At 40.0% G+C, this 21,492-nt stretch overlaps 2 protein-coding genes across 3 annotated transcripts in view; one reads left to right on the plus strand and one right to left on the minus strand.

The window, feature by feature from the left end:
- The window catches only part of Cmss1 (cms1 ribosomal small subunit homolog), a 299,845-nt gene that overhangs the window by 201,036 nt on the left and 77,317 nt on the right, over nucleotides 1-21,492 (minus strand). The window lies entirely within an intron of this gene.
- Filip1l (filamin A interacting protein 1 like) overlaps nucleotides 1-21,492 on the plus strand; it is a 240,257-nt gene that overhangs the window by 144,379 nt on the left and 74,386 nt on the right. For both annotated transcript variants that reach the window (XM_021209006.2, XM_029544543.1), the window contains exons 2-4: nucleotides 7,694-7,949; nucleotides 8,619-8,792; nucleotides 14,395-14,573. In XM_021209006.2, the coding sequence (XP_021064665.2) occupies nucleotides 7,704-7,949; nucleotides 8,619-8,792; nucleotides 14,395-14,573 (599 nt within the window). In that variant the 5' untranslated portion in view covers nucleotides 7,694-7,703. The remainder of the gene's footprint in view (nucleotides 1-7,693; nucleotides 7,950-8,618; nucleotides 8,793-14,394; nucleotides 14,574-21,492) is intronic.

Below are 21,492 nucleotides of genomic sequence, written 5' to 3' on the forward strand. Positions count from 1 at the left end.
GAGAGAGAGAGAGAGAGAGAGAGAGAGAGAGAGAGAGAGAGAGAGAGAGAGAGAGATCAATAGATAGATCAATGGCTGGGTGGATGGATGGATGGATAGATGGACAGAAAGAAAGGGGTGTGGGGTGGGGAGAGTGCTAAGGCTTTTATCGCTGGCCCAGTGTTTGATTAAGTTATTTAAGCTTCCTAAATCTAAAATTCCTCATTGGCAAAATAGGATGAATAGCTATCATTTGATTGTAAACAATGGACACATGAAAGATATTTATAAGTAGCCACTTGATAGGCTAACCTAGAATAAGTATTCATTAATGCCCCTTATTAAGTTTTGGGTGTCTATATGTAAAATTCCACCTGAGAGCTGACAACTGAACAGTTGCTAAAATCTTCCCTAAAAACACACCGCCACTAATCTGTTGGTGTGTGTGTATGTTTGTGTTGTTGTTGTTTTGGTTTTTTTTGGGTGTTTAAGATCTGAGAAATTGTGTACAACATCTACACATTTCCTCAGACTGACTCAGATCTAATAAGAGTGTCAGGTCTAAAGAGACACAATCATAGTTTTTTGTGTGCTGGGTAACAGAGCCTGAAACCTGATGGTGCATGGATTTGGTTGAAAACCTGTGAATTTAGAATAGAGAGTAATCCTTCCCATTAAAGTATGACACCATAGTCAGGGAAGGAGCTTTCTGCTTTAGTTCTGAGGAAGAACCAGGTATATGACTCGACCTTACTGGGAGCTGGCTGTATCTGCTAAGAAGAGGGGCCCTTTTCTGTCTGTGCCACTGAGCAGGTGGCGATGGAAGACCCAAGGTCCTGGTGCTTTGGGAACTGCAAACATCTGAGTCTGCAATGTCTGCTCTTAGAACTCTATCCCTGGGAATGGCTGGAACCATGGACTCCACTTTCCATTTCCTTCTCTGAGCCGGGTCTATGCCCCACAGGGGGAAAAGAAAATCAATAGGAGAATGTGTGGGTGATTTTCTTTTAATTAAAAACAAGAGAAAAAGATAACGAGAGCTCAATGCTAAATTAGGTTATCTGATTTTTGATTTGTCTTGGCAGCCATCAGATAGGTTTAGTATAGCTGGCTGAGCTCAGTGTATTCAATGATGGTGACTAGGGCAATAAAAAGAAACCTTAAAAAAAATTTTTTTTTCAGAGACCAAATAAAATTCCAGCAGGATTTTTTTCCCTAATCGGGCCATGCAAGCACGACCTGGCTGTTCTGTGACTTAGCACTGTTAACATCTATTTATAGAAAGCATTTTCATACGTGAATCACATTTACCACAAGACTGATGATATTACAAACCTAAGCAGCTCTGCTGAGAACCCTGCACTCTTGCTACAGCTCTGTCCCTTTTCCCTAAGGGAACTAAGTTTTAGCTTAATGATTCAATGCAGAGAAAGTGGAAACTGAAGAGCTACCTGACATGTTCATAATAAAAATTATCAAGATAGGAGCTATTAACCATATTCAAACTTAAAACTTTGAGTCATTCCCAGCAATGAGGTAGCATAGAATTGTTCTTCATTATATCCACTTGCCTAGTCATCAAAATAAACAATTCACACATAAAATTTCCCACATGTTTAAATCCAGTTTAAAGAACATAATATTAATAGGACATGCCCCAAAGAAAGCTAACGCTGATCAAATAAAAAGTATGACAGACATTCAGCTCGTTGTATGCATCTGGGGAGGAGAGTTAGCCACGATCAGGGGAAGTGGTACCAAGTGATTTCTAAATACAGTAAAATTAAAAGGAGCTGGCTAGTTTGCCTTTAGGGTCCAATGCCATGCCCCCACCTAGCATATTACCATGTGTGCACATGAACACACACACACACACAGCTTCTTATAGGCATGCTCTTTGGTCTTTGATGACATGAATTTACAACTTCATTACATCTTTATCAAGCCTATTCCTACTTTTGTTTGATTTTACTTTTTCCTACAAGTCTTTTAAGCTTATATAAGATAATACACATGGCACACTTAAATTGGTGCCTGGCATATAGAATGGCTACATGCCACTTCAGCAGATCGTCAGTATCTCTTTCTGCACTTCTACCCAGTGGTGTATAGATGAATCATCTTTACCAGGAAGCAGCTCTCACCCAACCAGCTCTGCTGAGGAAGAACTGCATGATTCAGTCATCCAGTAAATCTTGCTGAGGTTCAAGTCCTCTAAACATGGGGACCCGGGCAACAATAGGAGTCTTGTGCACTCGCTCACAGGGTGCACCATAAATCCACTAGAAGTTACCATTATCTTCATTTCACAGGGAGGACTCAGATCCAAGGTTGCAGAAACATCCCCTTGGAGCAAAGGTTTAATCCCAGAGCTACCGATTTCCACAAGACTTGTATTCTGTGCTGAAGTAGGTTTCCTGTCATTCAAAAATGTTAGCAAGGTGGTCAGGAAGGAAAGCTAATATTTGAGAATAACCGTATATTCAAGTATGTTTCTACATATGTATAATACACAGAAGAAGACAAATCTTACTGAATACACCAGCTGCTCCAAAGCTAAAGGCTTGTGGATTTGTTACTTGGCAGTTTTGTGGGATTCAGGCTCCTCAGGAATTAACAAGTCCGGCAGTACCATGGACACTTAATGTTGAACCAGGATTTTCCTTTACTATTTTCTTTTATACTTTTATAACTTCTAAAAAGCTACAAGGTGGTGATTTTATGGGTACTGTACATAGAAGACCAAATTAGAACTCAATTTTGCTATTCTACTTTTTAGAAGTATAACCTTTGACTGGTTATTTAACAATTCCAAACTTTTAGTTTTCTTCCCCAAAAAATGGAGAGAGGAAAAATAAATAGTATTGTAATGATTATGTTAGTTATCACTGCTACTATTATTTTTTAACTCAAAGTACTTTTGATTGGTTACCTTAATATTAAATTAAATGTAAAAGACCCAAACTGATTTTTGGAGCCTTTCCCAAGTTACTTTATGCAAATAAAATATTGTCATCATATTTCTTACATAATTCACATGTGAAATTAATCATACATTATACTAAAAGTATTTCTGAATAACTGGTCAGTTATGTGGAATAAACACTTTGATGTACAAGATTAATAAAGTGACTTCAAAAAGTTTTATTGGTAAGGACTTGACTCGGTGCATAGAATAAGTTTCTATTTACATATGCCTATTTTCTATAACTAAATTAAGAAAAAAAGCTTGCAAAATTTCTGTAGTCCTTCTCTTACATTGACACATTCTTACCAAAATATGCCATAATTTCAACTAGCTTAAACCAAAGAAAAACAGACCGAGGTCACTACATAGGAAAACAAAATCCAATCTACTTCTCACTGCCAACTACATGGTATTTGTATCCATAGATACAAGACAACAGAGAATCACAAAACTTCAGTGTGGGAAGCCCCAAGACTTCAGAGTTCATCTAGTCTCAGGCCCTGGGCCTGCTGTCAGGGGATCTATTATTTATTGAGCAAGAAACAAAAGTAGAGGTCAAGGGGAAGAAGCCCTGGTTCTTGTTCCATCTTGAATGATCTTATTTCTCATGTTGTAAGCAGGAAGTCAGGCCTGCCTAATTAAGGGAGGAACTGGAAGCAGACGTCAGGTCTCCTGATCCTCAGAGTCTATGAACTCAAAGGTCACAATCATATGAAGGACAGTCAAGGTAGCATACTATTGGTACTTTCTGAAAGCAGCAAGTCACCATTATTTGGCATTTAGTATTTAAAGCAAAAAAGCAATTATCCACCACCCTCCCTGCAAGTTTTGGGAAGTGACACTTAAACAATCCTAAACCACCATTGCAAATACATCTTTCTTTACCTCAGTCTGTATCTCTGGGCCATGCACAGATGGATTTTAAAATTGCCAAGAGAAACAATGAAGTCACTGATAGTATAATGCATGAGTATCGTGAAATTCATGCCTTTGTTTTCTTCCTCTCCGTAATTACTTCTCATTACTGATCATGTTGTGGTTGTTGGCAGTGGGGGAAGGAAACTCCACCACTATAAACATGTAGAGACATATTCACTCAGTAGACCAGGCACCTATACATGCTGGGTCTGTTCTCAATCAATGTGAGTACTGCCCCGCTAATCAGCAATAACAAAGCTACGCACTCTCGTTCCCAAACAGACCTGGTAGTCTCAGAAGAAAAACAAAAACAAAACAAAACAAAAACAAACAAAGAATAATCATGTTTAAAAGAACAAAAAACATGCTATTAAAATTTTGGAGTTGTTTTTCTATTTGCAGATTGTCACAGGCTCTCTTTCAGCAGAGTTCAGCTTTGCCACTTAAGAGTGAAGGAAGAGCAGCATGCACAGAAGATACTCAGAGGCCTCTGCTGCAGCCTGAACAGCCTAAGGAAAGAGCAGCTCTCCAGAGCAAGGCTGGGCAAGCGCTCAGCTAACAGGAGCTTCTATTACCTTGCTATAATGGAAGGGCATACCTAGGAAAAATGATAAGGGAAGAGGAATACTTACTGATTAATAACAGAATACAGGGTGATTCTTATTCATAGGAAATTGTTCCCTACAGAAGTACGTAATCAAAGAATCATAGAATACAGCATAGAAATCCTTTAAGAAAAATACAACTAGAGGTAAAAGTGTTGTTGTTTTTTTTAATCACTTCTAAATAGGATTTTTTTTATTCTGTAGGCAAGGTGGACTTTGTCAAATGCCTCTGATTCTTTTGTGTGTGCATCTTCCTCCATCCACAACAGGAATTCGTTTTCCCACTCTTGTATCTGGGCTGGCCTTGTGATATACATCGACCCATAAAGCAAGAGCAGGAGTTTCAGTAGAAACACTGTGGCTGTGCTGCTCTGGCACTACAATGGTGAATGTGGCTCTAGCCTACTGAAGGGTGAGACCAGAACTATTGTTAGATAGAGAAACTCCATATGGCAATCTGGCTAACGCCCCAGCATTCCAAATAGCCAGCCTATAGCTAGGTGCATGTGAAACATTGCATCTTAGACCAGTACAACAGGATAAAGCTACAGAGTGAACTGTAGGATTCTGAGTCATGATGGCCATTACTGCTGTAGTTTTAGAATACTTTAGAACAATGACAGACACCTGAGACAGAAGGCCCACAAAGTACAAGGAGCAAATCGGTCACCCCGTGGAAGACTCACTTGAATTGGGCATCAGGGAAGGCACATTCCAGGAGCAACAGTGATTAACTGTATCAGGGCTTGAGGCTCTGTAGTAGAACAAATAATTGGCAAGCCATCCTCAGCAACTCTCCCCACCCAATATATGCATTATAAGATACATTGTTTCCACAGTGGAGAGTAAGTGTATCCTTGAGGTGTTTAAGAAAATACAATGACTGGAAAAAAACTATTAGAAACACAATTTACATTTATATTTTCCCTTTTTATCCTTAAATCCATTTTTATAAGGCGCAGACTATGTTAATATAGGAGTGGATGAACACCATTTACAATTAAATTAGTAGATGTATAGGAGGATTTTCCATATTCACATCTCCCATTCATCATCATGCCTGCCTGGTACGGTTTAGTTCCAGTCACTTTAGAGGCTGACAAAGGTCTGTCAGGGCTCAGGTACTTGGTGCCCAGCCAAGTAACAAAGTAACAAAATATATTAGATGCAAGTTATCTCTCTCTCTCTCTCTCTCTCTCTCTCTCTCTCTCTCTCTCTCTCTCTCTCTCACACACACACACACACACACACACCCTACTTCTGCACTTTTTCTTTTCTCAAATAAATGAACTGTCCCTGGATACTCAGGAAAGAGCTAGTGATAATTTCTCCTCAGATCATTGCTCACTGATCCTGCACTTACGTTAGGAGTTCCCTGCCAGGCAGCAAGCATCTGTCTTTCTTTCTCTTTTCTGGACAGTTGTTCTATATTTGTCTTAAGCAAAACAGCATAGTGGCGTTTTGACATTGTTTGATAAAATGTGGGCTCAGGGACTGCATGTACTTTCACTATTTCACTAACTTCTACTTAGGAAGTTCCCTGTGCTTCCTTCCATATCCTCACTACACAATGAAGATGCTATGCTCTACTTTACACTGTTCTCACGGGTCTTGAGGTAGCATGCAAAAGGTGTTTTACAATGCTCCATTTAGAGGAACAAGCATCTCTAGTGATACTGTAGAACACACATACTTCACAGCTCAAAATTCCACTCATATTTTTTCCTAAAAATTATTTTTAAGAAAAAATGCATATACATTAGAAAAAAATATTAGCAGGAATGTCCCAAGTGACTTATTGCTAATGGTGTGTGTTTGATGGGGGAGGGTAAGTTATTTTAAAAAATCTATGAAGAGAAAATAGGTAAGTAAATGGTATACTATTCACACAATGAAACTCTATATAGCAAGCAAAAAATATAAACTACAGAAAAAAGAATAAAGATGAATTTTTAAAATATAGGATTAAAAAAAGCAAGTTTTAGAAACATATCAACATGTTCCATGCATTGGCTTAAAAACATGAAAGTAATACTATATCTTATTCAGTGACGTGCACATAAGTGTTTCCACAATACACTACATAGAAAGCTGTTTTCTCTTCTACACAGCAACTTCCTAAAGTTTCACGACCACACATGGTAGCACATGGCAGCAGTTAACGTGTATGCTTGCAGTGACCCCTCCCCTAGATTTTAAAGGATATTATTGGATACTGAAAGTAAGCAACAGTGATTTCAGGATTTGGTGGTGGTGGTCGGGGAGTATGGTACTACATGATGGCAGTCTCATTCAGTACCCAGGAGGCAGACACAGGAGGGCTGCCACAAGTTCGAGGACAGCCTGGTCTACATAATGACTTTTATAGATCATGAAAATACTTCCTCAACAAAATGAACACCAGAAAGTTATCTGCCTGGATGTTAGTTATTGGAGTCTACTATAAGCTTCAATCTAGTCAGAAACCTCAAAGTAAAATAGCTTTTCTTGTTCATAATCTGACTAGCTTATTCCCACCTAAGGGAGCTCATATGGTCCATTTCCTGTCAGCTATTCTGCCCAGATACCACTGTTGAACAAAGGAGAGTACCAAGTATGAGCTGTGACTTACCTCAGTTATACTTTTGGAATTTTTAGGCGGTTAGGAAGATAGTCAAGAAGCGAGCCTGGATGTTTTTAATACTAAACTTTGCCTTAATAACAAAGTAACCTAAAGTATTCTCCAGTGGACTCCTGACGCCTTTCTCAATGTGCCAAAAGCTCCAAAGTTAACAAGACAAAACCACAGTCATAATAAAGTAGCAACAACTTTCAAAGGAAGAAATATGAAGCGAAAGGCAAAATCATTAGCACCCTCATCCTTTCACAATTATGTTAAGTATGTTTTGATGTAAGTAAGCACTCAGCCACAGTTGGAGGTATGACCTGGGTTCCTGTGGTGGAATGTGTGGTGGATAAAGTTCAAACACAGTCTGTTTACCCACGGACATAAGTGGCTTTAATCACAGCAGAACAAGCTTTTAAAATGTTGACTTTAAAAGGAGAAGTGTAAATAAGACCATGATTTATGAATCTGGTAGTACCCTTCTCTCTTGCACATATTAGAAAGATCAAGTTTGTGGCTGTGGTAAACATTACAAGAACGTAGTGCTGTTAAGGCGTAATAGGTACTTATAAAACTCTATGTCTAGTAGGAGTTGCACATTGTCTTCTCTTCTTCCAGTCCTTGAAGAATGCGTTCCAGAAGCAGCCACGCTGAGGGCTCGGCCCCAGAGCAAATCCCAAGACATAGCAAATTCCAGGACAGTATCCAGGACACGAAGCACAGAGCACAAAAAAAAGACCCCTCGTGTGAGTCACAAGGGGTCCTTCCACGTCCCGTGTCAGAGGAGTCACACACTGGCAAAGGCCACCAAACAGAAGACCTCTCAAGAGATGACTTACTATTTCTGCTCAGCATTCTGGAGGGAGAACTGCAGGTCAGCTGGGCTGGGGCCATCCCTACCACCATCTAAGGGGAAGCCTGCCTGTGACTGTGGTGCGCTTGCTGCTAGAGAAGTTGACAGCTGTGGTTCATGTTCATGTGGCTCCAAAAGCAAAGCTTGACTACACAAACACAATTCTCTTCCACCGACTCAAAAAATAATTACAGCTAATCACACCTAACAGGGGGTTGTCATCCTGACAGGAAATGGGCACATGTGCCGTGAAAGGCCACATCCTCTGCTCACAGGCTCATCTCAGTACTCATGCCAGAGTGCTTCTCCATTGGTTTAAAATAACAGTGAGAATTCTGTATCCCAAGTACACTAGCCCCTCAGCATCATATATTATTTTATTTGTGCAAAAACCTACAAACACCTCTACATATAAGAAGAATATTACCTCCTAACGTTTGGAAGCCCAAATGGCAGTCCACTGAGGGGTATGTCCTCTCCTGTTGGGACCAAGGAAACAGCCCCCAGTGTAGTAAAGTGACCATTTTGTAAAAGACTGTTAACTGTTAACATGAAAGTGAAGGTACAAATTATGGCTCACTTATATTTGAAAGAACATGCAAAATACCATTGGCTGTCACAAGAAGAGCCTGTGTGCTGAGCCTGGGAGTCGATAGGACCATCTTTCTGAAATACTGTTTGTTCTTGTAGGCTCGAGATGAAGTCATCGGCATTTTAAGGGCTGAAAAAATAGACCTGGCTTTGCTAGAAGCTCAGTATGGGTTTGTCACTCCAAAAAAGGTGTTGGAGGCTCTCCAGAGAGATGCTTTTCAAGCAAAATCTGGCCCATGGCAGGAGGACATCTATGAGAAACCGATGAATGAGGTAAGCACCGCACCAGGCGCGGGCACTTAGAAGGCAGAAGCACGCTGCCAGCCAAGGGCCTGGGCCTATCCAGCGATCGTGGCTTACACATCTCAGTTTTTCACAGTTTCACATCCCAGTGCTCTTAAAACCTTCCCAAATCAATAAATAATAATGTTCTATGGTGGAGAAAGGCGAATGATAGCCAAGGCGCTTCCACCTTCGTTTGTTTCTTGTTTCTTACAATCACACTGAAACATAAGATGGAAGAGCTCACATAAGGCACAAATGCTGCAAGTGTATGTATTGGGGCTTGACAGCTATCCAGACTATAATAAAAAGCAGATCCAGTTCAATTATCAAGGTTAAAACAGTGAGGTATTATGTCATACAAAGTTTGATCATTAAAAAGAAATTATCTAAACTATCCAAAGTCCAGAGGCTTAGGTGATGGGATAGCTGTGTTCTGACAGCCTGACAGCGAGGACCTTTCTCCTACCCACCGCATCCCGCGGCTGCGAGGGGAAGGAGCGCAAGCATGGCCCTGCTGCCTACCGAGGAGATGCTTCTTGCTCCTTTTTCTTGGTTGAAGTTTCGAAAACTCTGATATTCTTTCTTATTCTTCTAGGTTCCTCAGAGACCTAAATGGAAATTTTCATTTTTATAAAAGGAAACAGCTAAGAATATGAGTTAAGGCTGGGAGAATGAAAGCAAGTTTTGGACAAATTACCCCCTCCCCCTTGCTCTGGCAATCTAGCTCAGGACTGACCTCTAATGCTCTTGTCTTGGGAATCTCATGAGAGAAGGCTACCATCTTGCCAAATTCTGAAGTGGTTTGGTCATGTGAATGTACTTTTCTAAGTGATGAGGATGAGACCACCCAAAGTCTGTTGATTTATGCCTTAATCCAAATTTTAAACAAAAGGAACTGAGGCTGCATGCACGTCAACAACGCTGAAACTATCCTGGCTCCCAACATGCTTCTGCCAGGCTTGACAAACACACGAACTACATGAGAAACAATGCAAATCCATGGTTGGTGTAAACATGCTGAACAGGACACATCAACTGGCAGTCCTGTCCCTGTAAAGTGTCCCTGAATGTTACTCCTAATCTTTTCTTGCTTTACTAATCCAACATTCTTTGATGGTCACTTCTACAGATATCCCTTTACCTACCAACAGCCACACCCAATCTCTCACACAGTATCAATTGTTCTGCCAATTTTTCTCTTTCATGGTTTCTACTTCACCCTTCTAGATTTCTTTGTCCTTGGTTATCAGTTTCTTGAAGCCCACTTAACTACTTACATAGCTCCTCTATTTAATAGGTAAGATGAGAAGAGACATCCAGAAAGTAAAGGGGAGTTCTAACAAGAATTTATTAGATGAGGCTGAAGAAAAGGAAGATGGAGAGGAGTGTGGACCATTAAGAATACAAATCTTATATATATATATATATAGTCTATATCTCAGTCATACAGTAGGAAATCTGTATGAAGAACCCATGTGTCAGATAATCTAGAAGGGGCTTATCTAACTCTTAAAGATTAGTAACATAGAAGAACAACTTCTCCTTTTGGAGGATTTGGGATGAACACTGATACGGAATGACATCAGGAGGGCATATGAGCCTGAAGGAAAGATGGAGCAGATTTGTGGTACAGTGTGAGTACGAGGGTAAAAAGGACCAGAACTCATTCCAGAAACTCTGAAACTTTGTGATTCATTTTACTTTGGAGTTTTGTATTAGAAGTCAATATTGCAGTTGATGCCTAAAGTATTGCTAGTTCTTCTTAAAGTCATCACAGAAAATTTAACATTTAGACTCTCAAAGATACTAGAATAAAAGTACCAGAGCCTTAAGACAATTCTTAAAGTATTTTGCAGAATTTAACTTAACTCTACTTTACTCATTTGCTTAATTAAGTATTACTAAAAAGCTAATATATAAAGGTTGTCATGGTTCCTGTCTCCAGGATGCTTCCTATGGAGAAGGTCAGATGGCCTCACAGGACAGCACAACAGAGTACTGTCAAGTGCTGTAACAGGCAGGAAGAAGGTAAAATAGACCGAGAAAGCCAAGATCCAAAGGATGAGTAGGGATTAGTCAGAACACAGCCAATCCCCAACTCCAGCAATAATGAAAACTATATTATGAAACTGCATCATTAAAGAATAAAATAAAGTCCTGGATGAAATATGAAACCATTCTCAAATGCATAGGTAAGCTACACCAAAGAAAGATAAATATGGAAGCAAGAATGACGGAGAAATTTCCATAGACTGGCTTTTCATTTGGTATAACCCATAAACTTCCAGTATTGGACATTAAAGGACAAAGTCAGTTTGAAATACAACCTGTGACCTTTTGACTTTATTTGACAATGGCTGGAGGGAAAGAGAAGGAAACAAAGGAGAGCTTTCAGAGGAGTCAGGGAGTGGCAGAACGGAGGCCTGAGAGTCAGGCCCAGTTCCAGGGTCTGTGGTGCAGAGATGATGAATCCCAGTGTTATCAAGGAAAACCAGGTGTCAGTCCAGACAAGGAAGAAGTGTGCTGTTGTATGAATAGTTGAGTTGGCTACCTTCAATTTACTAAACTGGCTAAACAATTTCCCTGTTGTCTAAATTAATTCTTTTCATAACAAGTATATTTAGAGCAAATAAAAGAAAGGCAATAAAGGAAAGACAATGTACCAAGAGCCAAATGAAAAGAACAGGGAGAACCACACAACCATCCATCAAACCCATACTAGGGTGGTCTGTTACTCGGTATACAGTAAAACAAAGGCCATTATTATTTCCTTTTAAAAAGTCAGCAGCTAAAAACAAACAAAAATAGTAGAGCTCTCTGTGCTGTGACCATGGAAAGGAGAACTCCAACCCAACCAGCTGAATTTTGATGATACAGGGGCAGGAGTCGGGCTTACTAACTACAAGTTATCAATGCACATAAAACATTAGGAAGCCACTTCTTAAGTTTTCTACCCTGGTGCCCCCTAAAATGGCTAACAAGTATTGCTGTTTTCATTCCCAGCCTCAATCTACAAACAAAAAGAGGGGCGGTCTCTGATAATCCTTTGGCATTTAATGATACAGTGCCTTACCATGGTCCCTGGTAATGCCAGTTTGTTTTCTCTTCATAGTGAAAGCAGACAGACTTGGCATTCAAATGACAGAAGAGGCAGTTGAATACTTGTTGCCTTGTAAAAATTAAGGCAGCAGATTTGATCTCAGGAATCATTAATTCCATTCATTTTTTTTAAATAAACGAAGAATCTAAAGTAGAAAGTAGAAAGGTGACTTTGCCAAACTCCATGTGCTCAGGAATAGTCAAGTCTACTGCGTGACCCATTAGCAGTGCAGAGACTCAAGCAAGAAGCACTGTCATATTTTCTACGAGGCATACCAATATATTAAGTCATGGAATAAACCTTTAGACACAAACTAAAGCATCTCCAGAATCAACAAGCCTCTTCAGGGAGCATCTTCTCTACGAGGTCATTATGCACCAGCTTTCTGATGATGCTGTCATGAATGCAAACTGTCTGGTGATTGTACTGAACAGCATGTAGGAGATTCACACCATTTTTCTAGAGTCACAGGATGTGAGGGAAGGAAGTCTCGGGGAATTGGGCTTTGATAGGAAGGGGCAAACATCTCTGTAAAGGAGCAAATGGAGGGAATAAAATGTCTGGAGCGGAGGAGGAAAAGAAGGCTTCTAGGTCCCACTATGAATATAAAGCAATCCTGTATCACTGTGTGATACAAGAGCTCCCTGAACCCAATGTGACTCAAAACTGGGTGGGAGACATGGAGAATGGAATGAAAATGAGAACCTAATTCCACAAGGTACAGTTGAGTCTGCATACACTGTGGGTCTCAATCTTCCCGGTGCTTGGATCCTTTAACCCTCATGCTGGGACAGCCAACGATAAAATTATTTTTGTTGCTACTTCATAACTATAGTTTTGCTGGTTGTGAGTCATAACGTAAATATTTAATATGCAGGATATATGCAACCCCCATGAAAGGGTTGCTTGACCCTCAAAGGGGTGGAGCCCACAGGCTGAGAAGCACTGGGCTAGAGAATGAGTATTCCTACTGGGGAAAGACAGCACACTCAGTCATGTGGGAAGAACCAGGAGGGAGGGAAACCAGGTGCCAGGAGACCAAGGAACAGGTGCATGGCACCGGCCCTCTCTAGCCTTCCTCCCAATTCCACGATGAACGAACACTGTGGTCACTGCACAAGATGGACGAAACACACTAGAAAGCAAGAAGTCCATGAGTCTATAGCCTCTCTTGGCAATGAATACAATTTTTATTTTAGTTCATTACAAACTAGATGATACATTATATGATGATTTTTCCTATAAAGCAAAATTTTCATAGTATATATTCACTGTACATGGTACTGTGCAACCTAAAGATATTTTCATTTAAATCTATATTATATGCTGGCTAACTAAAGTTAATACACACATCTAGACAATTACGACCATCTACCTAAGAATAGGCTTATTTTTATTTTATTCTTTTGCAGTTAGTGAACTTCTTTCAGGTATTTATTTCTCCTTTATTAAATATTTATGATTATTCATTGATCTAAATTGAGGGCCAAATTTAGTTGAGTGTTTTTCCTACATCAACTGATTCTTAGATTAAGTTAATCTTATCATTATTTTACTCTTAACTCTGAAAGCAGCTTATTTAAATCTTCCACACAATAAACAAACAAACAAAGCAAGCCAGCAAGCTTGACATTACTACTTCTGCTGGCCCTGAAATGGCTACCAAGTGTTACTGTTTCCTTCTTAGTGTCAATCTACACAGCCAGCTAAAGGAGAGGGCTAGCACTCATTCCCTGAGAGTCCTTTAGTACTTAGTGGTCAGCCACCTACACTGTCCCCAATTGTTTCTTAGGTTTATATTATCTTCTTAGGGAAAGTATAAGCATATTCAGTTCAAATCTCTCTTGATTTCTCCATGCCAATGACATGCAATTTTTAGCTGTCTATAAGTGGTTTAATACCTTGTTTTATAAAAAACTCAACACTACCTTTTAGGAAACTAGATATCAGCAAGGCCTCTACAGGCAGGCAATACAACTTAACAGTCACAAAACGACTGGCCAAGATTATTAAAATCATCAACAATGACAGAGTCAAATCTTTCGAGAACGTTTGATAAGTTGTCACCCTGAGCCCACATGAGAAAACTGACCAGTCAGTGTAGGAATTTAGACGTCAGAGGGAATTCATCAGGTTCTAAACTACTTCTTAGCTTTGCTGAAATCATTTGGTTACTCTGTACTTTGGATTTTTTCGGTTAATTGCATGCCTTTTAAGATGTGCATTAAATATCATAAAATGGTATGTGATATTAAATTCATAAGTCATAATTTTTCAATCTTACATGACAAAACAAAGCAAAAAATCATTATTTTTATCAGTTGCTATACCTTGCATTTAATCTGTAAAATTATGTTTTCAAAACTATCTAAGGAGTAAGAAATCTATCAAGTTAATTGGTAAAAGCACAGAAATATGTAAGAGACTGAAATATGAAGGTATTGTGAATAATTTCTAATTAACAGGCAACAAATACATTTTCTCTTGTAGTTGGATAAAGTCATAGAAAAGCATAAAGAATCTCACAAGCGGATCTTGGAACAACTCTTAATGGTAGAAAAATCCCACCGGCAAACCATAATAGAGATGGAGGAAGAAAAGAGAAAACACAAAGAATATATGGAGAAGAGTGATGAATTCATAAACTTATTGGAACAGGAATGTGAGAGGTAAAGGCTGCACTGGATTAAACAATAGCCTCTTCTGCAAAGTGTTACAAATGTTACGGTGGCCTGGAAGGGTTAGTGTTACAAATGTTACAGTGGCCTGGAAGGGTTAATAGGAAGCATATTCTGGTCTTAAAGATCTGAGCGTCCACGTGAGGGAAGCTTAGGTCTAACGGTATTATCAATACAGCACAATACTAATTATGGGAATATAAATACTGAATTTCCAATTCTCTCAGGGAGTGAGAGAAAGAGTCCCTAAGCAAACGTTCAAAGTGACTTTCAGTGTGAGCGGGGATGAGTGTGTGAGCGGGCAAGAAGTGGTGTGAGTCCTAAGGGAAGTGGAACACTCTACATGGCTGTAGAAGAGGGTGTAAGCTCAGGAGGAGAAAAGCAAAGAGGGGCAGGCACCAGCCATTAGCTCTCGCACAGTACACTGTTTGCAACACAACCACAGAATAACATAGAAAAGGGGATCAAAACCCTAGCTATCTCAACTGCTTTGCACAAAAATTTCTGTTTTGTTTTATGTTGGTTTTGAGACACAGTCTTACTGTGTCACACAGACTGGCATCGAGCTAGAGACAACCTTCCTTGCCTCATCTTCCAGAGTGCTGGAATTAAAGGCTTACACTACCAAACTGAGCCAAGACATTTTCAATTAGTATTTCAGTTAGGAAACCAAAGTTCCAGCAGTGTCCCAGCTAATGGTAATGTCTCATTTCTTTTCGGAGAATTCCTGGTAAACACTTACTTAAGCATCCCTGTATCCTATAAGTACTCTATTTTTCCTAGGTTGTTTATTTGAAACATGGGAGGAAAAGTGAGAAATACCCTAGAGAATCTGAACCTTATGAACTCTTGAGGTATCTGCAAGAACACATTTTAAAAGCTCAAGAAATCTGGCACCAAGGGAAGATTCAACTCAGACAGTACAAATATACAATTTATTATTCAATGAGACAATGTTATATTAAATATGATCTTGAAACCCTGTGGTTTGGCACTAGTGGCCTAATTTGGCCCCCATACTGTCTTGGCATTGACTTGCTAACAGACACTTTCTTTCATCTCCCCATATTGTGAACATTCACTGAGCATGGCCAGAGTGTTGCCAGGCAGAGAACAAAGAGGTGCAGGCTGACCCTATCCAGGGGCTGACCACATGAGATGCAAGATGACAGAGATTCAGGCTGAGAATGTGAAGGGACGATGGGGTAGGATTCTCATGTTCAGGGCTGTTCTCATCTTCTGGAGCAAGGCTAGGGCAGCCAGAATAACACCAACACTGGGAAGTAGGTGACACGGCTGTTTTATTCCAGAGAGCAAAGAGGCAAAACACAGAAATTTGAATTAAAGATCAGTGGAAAGAGCATAGGGGCTAGAGGGAAGGACACAGAGGGACGTGTACACCTTGGAAGCAGTTTGCTACAGATGGCATTTCCACAGGTAACAAATGAGCTTGAGAGGAAGAATTCAATGGATTCGTTTTTGTCGTACAGGATATAAACTCTTAAAGGATAATCAAACTGAACAGATATGACGAGGGCAGATTGTGGCATACTCCTTGCTTAGCCAATGTAATAGTTGAGTGAGCATTCACCCATTTCTACTACAAAGGAAAAGCTTCCAGATAGAACCATTTGGGTGTGAGGATGTCAGACTTCCTCTCAACTCACAGAACACACAAAGTTTTCTTCCTTTGCTTTGCCTGTACTTACAGTTCCTGTCTCTTGGCACTGCTGGTACATTCATTCCCCTCAACACTTGCTCCAGCCTGCTGCCAGAAAGGCTGCAAGCCTCGTGTGGCATGACTGACATCCAACTACTTTAAGGCCATGAACATGAAATTCTTGAGTGAACATCATACAACAAAATAGAGCACGGAAGAGACTCCAGTGGGAGGAACCCTGGTGGCTTCTCAATTCAACACACACACACACAGAGGTACTTGTTTACATAGAAGAGAATGAGACATCAAGTGTCATGGAAAGGCACACACCATCACTGAATCCTTTACACTGTGGTGAGAGTCGCCCATTCACAAAAGCAAGACTACCTTTTCCTAAAGGAACACAGAATGGTATTCACAACTCGCCCCAAGTGTTGTAAGTCCCTCCAGAATTTGCAGACTCTCGTACTACAGTAAAACAAGATATAAATCCTACTTCAAAGAAGGTTGGGAGAGTACTATCTGATTAAAAAGTCTGGGGAAAAAAAAAAAAAAACACTGTGAGAGTTTAGAATTCATTATAAGTATCAGTTAATATCTACAGAGAAAAAAATTAAGTAATTAATGAGACCTTAGAGGATAAAATAATAGATTTCAAATGAAGGCTCAATTTTTGTGTTTTCTTTGGAAAATTCATTTTATGTGAAAAAGCCTAAAGAAGCCTGATGTCACACATTGAGTTTGGGCCAAAATGTTTGCTAAGTGATGTCGCTGTCGTAATCAGTAAGCAATTGGCTTTCCCACTGAGGGTGGGTGGGGACAGGAATCAGTTCTGAAAAGCACGCTCCCAAGCTTGTTAACGTAGATGAAATCGTGTGGTTTGCTGGGTCCACACTACCCAATCATACCATGTTTCATGACGGCTTCTTGCTCAGGGATAAGTTCGGCTGAGGGAGCATGCGTGTCACTGACCTGGGTTCTATACACTCGGCTGAATTAAAGTGCAGTCCGTGTGAAAGTTTTACACTGAAGCAACGCCAGGAATTGTTGGCCTTTCTGGACGGCAGCACAGAAGAGCCAAGCAAAAATCATTTTCAGTCAGTATAATTTTGCAAAAATTTCCTGTGAGTGAAATGCCAATTTCTTATATGCTTTCAAAAAAAAAAAAAAAAAAAAAAAAACCCTGCAGAATTCTTCTTTAGTGTAAATGGGGTGTGGGGGATGCAAAGGAGAAAAAAAATTTCTTCTTTAAAAACCATTCATTCTATGACTAAAACACACCACATCTATTACTAGATTTATGCTCCTGAAAGGACTACTAAGTCAGGAAGCAGATAATATTATGGTGACTGTATGAAAAGGTGGTTTCAACTCAAGAAGTTTTTAAAGCCCTAAATTACATTTCAGAATATTTTGGCCAAGTCACTTAATGCTGATAATCCAACTGTACAGAGCAGAGGCTCACATTATCTACTTAGGAGCCACACTGAAGAAGGCATCACAAGCCTTGACTTCTATTCCTTTTCTACCCTGTTTGACTAGCTAGTGACTGGGGGGGGTGGGGGTGGGTGCACACTACCGGAGGAGGTCAACAGGAGCCTGCAGTCAAAGGTTGGTGCTTTGATCACACTCTGCACCAGCCCTTCACTGTTCAGTTCAGTGAAGAACAAACCACTTCCTTTTTAACTTTGACAAGAAGCAACTAAGGCCATTAGGTCCCCTCTCTAATGTGACAAGGCTACCAGTAGACTTGCTTCAGGCAAGACGACTGAAGTACTAACTCCCATTTGATCTTACTGTTAACTCACTCATTAAGTAGACAACTTAGATTGCTTTCAACTCCTTCTCTCCAAAACATCAAATTCACTGGAAGCTTTGCATATAGGCCCTTGAAATACACCAATGAATGAATAGATCAAGCATATAAATTTTTACATAAATGAGTTAAGTACTTAGGTGCTTAGCTTGTATAACGTGTAATTCTATAAGACAATCCTGTGCTAGATGGGGTTGAGGGAGAGCTTCATCTACATTAGAAGCCAGATATGTTTACCATAAAAAACAGACACAATGTAGCCTTGAAATCATGCTGCTTATCATTTTAACATATAGGAAAAATGTCACCATATAATAAAATAATATGTGATGGATGCTCACAGGGACCAGCTGCTCAGGAGAATCTTATATCTTGCAGCTGTGATCATAAGGATTTTTAGCATCTTTGGTTTTAAATATCAGCTTTGCTTTTCCAATATCTCACAATGTGTACAATGCTTTAAAACTCACTTTTAAAAAGTAGTGTTTAGAAAGGCAGTGGTTTTAAATTTGATGCACACTAAGTCATTGTTGTAAAGTACACTGCATGCAAATGCAATCATTTCTTCTCAGTTGGCTGGCAAGAAGTTATTTGTATTGCATATTCTCTAGGCTATGTCCAGCAAGTAGTAACACGGGTGACAGATCCCCACCTGACCTTTGTCGTATCCAGTTCTTTGTCAGAACAAAATGGAAACCCACCACAAATATATAATTCTATAAAAATTATAATGGGATCAGTCTTCTGTTCATGCATCCCACTTGATACCTAACACAGCAGCTACCCAGGGAATCAGAGAAATTAATTTCCTCATGAATACCAAAAACCCATTTAAGACCATATATCACAACTTAACTTTTAACAGATGCCACTAAACCATATCCATGTAACTGTATAGTTTGGCTGATTGTATGCATGGCACCTAGCTAAAGAGGTCACAATGTGGATGCAGTGCTGATGCTATTTGAGTGTTTTCCTTCCCAGATAGCTAAGCTAAACTTCACAAATAACTGTGAATATAAATTTGGATGTAGAATGATTAGCAACTTTACCCTATTCAAAAGATTAGAGATGTAAAAAGGCAGTAACAAGTGCAGCGTGGTTTGACGATGAACTAGGAGCTCGAGAAAGTGGGAACTTGGGTCTGCCATCAGATCAGTTGCAATGTGAAATGTAGCTCACCTCTTCGAGAGGCTGGTGAGAGTGACAGTGCCACTAATGTTAACTTCCGATTGTAAGTCTGTGCTTCCATTCTTAAAGGCCATCTAGGTTTTTCAAGTATCACATACTCATAACTAAACCTAATATCTGCAAATCCAGGTCATGCAGAACCTTTCTACTCTTGCCAGGGTCATTCCAATTAAAGCACTGGTATTCAGATACACACCAAAAGTTACAGAAACCTCAGAATCCTACAATCTGACCTACAACAGTTGTAGATCAACCTTCTGATTTGTGAACTGAAAAAAAAGGGGGGGGACCTGCTAAGTTCCAAGTAAGAAGTTAAAAATACTTGTTGTTGAAGAAATACAAAGCCAGAGCAGGGTCCAGGTCTCCTAACAGAACACTCAATGCCATTCCCCCAGAAGGCATGCATTATCACCATGCACCCTAACCTTGGCCTTGGTGTTACACGAGAGCCAGGAGAAACTCAACACCTAACTACAGTGCTATAATATCATAATATCATAAGGTCATAAAGTAACTTGTGGACAATTCAGGAAGAGCTCACCTGTTAGTTTTATAGTATAGAAAGCAAAGCAGCAGAATTATGAGGGGTCAGGCAAAGGGGAATTTCAGAACTGTGACTATTCAACAGCCAGCAGAGCCCTAAGAGAAGGCAGGACATGCAGCAAGTACTGGTAAGTACATCTACTAACTGGCTCATAGTTAACAGCTTAACTGCCCTATAAAATAGGAAGCCAAGGACGGGACATAGAAAGTCCACCTCAAACGTCCCTTCCATCCAGACTATAAAATACGAAGTGGAAGAAGAGTGTTAAAGTATACCACCATGGCAATTATGGTATCAAGCATAGACCTCAAGATAGTATGCTGGACTTGAACTGTGTCCTGAATCTATAATGTGCAAGTAAACTTTCCTAGGAGGCATACTAACCCGAGATGTGACTACGAATGAATCTGGCCATCACGATGAGGACACTGACAATGGCGAGGGGCACCGTTAACAGAAGACACTAGGGTTCGGACAGCTGTGGACCAGAGCATGCTGTCATCCTTTCACACAGTCTCACTGGCTATCTGACCTTGAACAGGGCACTTGCTCGCTAAATAAATAAATAATAAATAAATGACATGTCCCTCCAGCTGCTGATTATGGAGCGTCTGTCCAGGCAGCTGTTTTCTGGTAAAAGCTTTTATACACATAAAAGTAAAGCTTTCCCTTTCCCTTCTTTCTATGGCTTTTTCTCTAGTGTGCTGACTAAAGCATGCTTTCCTCGACAGTTTGGGTTAGCATGTATTCTTTGACTACGCCTCCCTCTGCCACACAGTTGCTTCTTCATCTCCATTGCTAAACCTGACTGCTTTCTACGACCCTAGTAGAAAGGAATGGCTAGCACTGGCTAGCTCTGACTAGCTCTGGCTAGCTCTGGCTAGCTCTTCCCTCCTTTCCATCTCCTCTTCCTGATAGCTGCCAATATTTTCATCTTGCTTGCCCTGTTGTTTTTCTCTAAAACTCCAATAAAACTGTCCCTGAACTTCCTTTATGAGGAAAAAAATTATAGCTCTTATAGGTAATAACTAAGTGATATCCTATACAGGGAGTGTAATAATAGTGACTGTCACATAGAAATCACTAAGGAAATATTGCTATTGGGTTGGCTAGCATTTTCCAGACAAGTATGACATTACATGTAGATGTATATTATGCACCCCAAAAGACAGTTATTTTGATATACTGACTTATATAATTATAAACACTATATTGTCTCATGGTCTTCAGTTTGCAAACTGTTGGCCCGGGACAAGCGATGTAACATAAAAACCTGAGAGCAGGTCACTCAAATGCCAGGCCGGGTCTGCAGGGCTATAACCCAGGAGTGACACAGGTCAGGGAAGGCTGATGATTAACTATCGGCTCAGGAATTTAGGTGCGATAATTCAACCTCCTCCTAACTTTTGTTCTATTCTGACTCTCCGAAGGTCGGTGGTGCCCTCCAATGCTAGGGACTGTAAGATATTCTACTAGGTCTGCTCCAAACATAACTTCTTCTGTTACAGACACACCCCAAAATACAGCTTAACTGGTGATCTGCATCCAATGGTCCAATCAAGTGGACACATCAAAGTACACATCAGAGTTACATTTTTTCTTTATGGTCGTCTTTCTTCAGAGAATACTGTTTATATATGGGGCCATGTCACTGGCATTCTGAAGATTGTCAACAGAGAATGTAATTAGGCTTGGCTTG

Source organism: Mus pahari, chromosome 12, assembly GCF_900095145.1.
Source record: "Mus pahari chromosome 12, PAHARI_EIJ_v1.1, whole genome shotgun sequence".
Taxonomy (NCBI): Eukaryota; Metazoa; Chordata; class Mammalia; order Rodentia; family Muridae; genus Mus; species Mus pahari.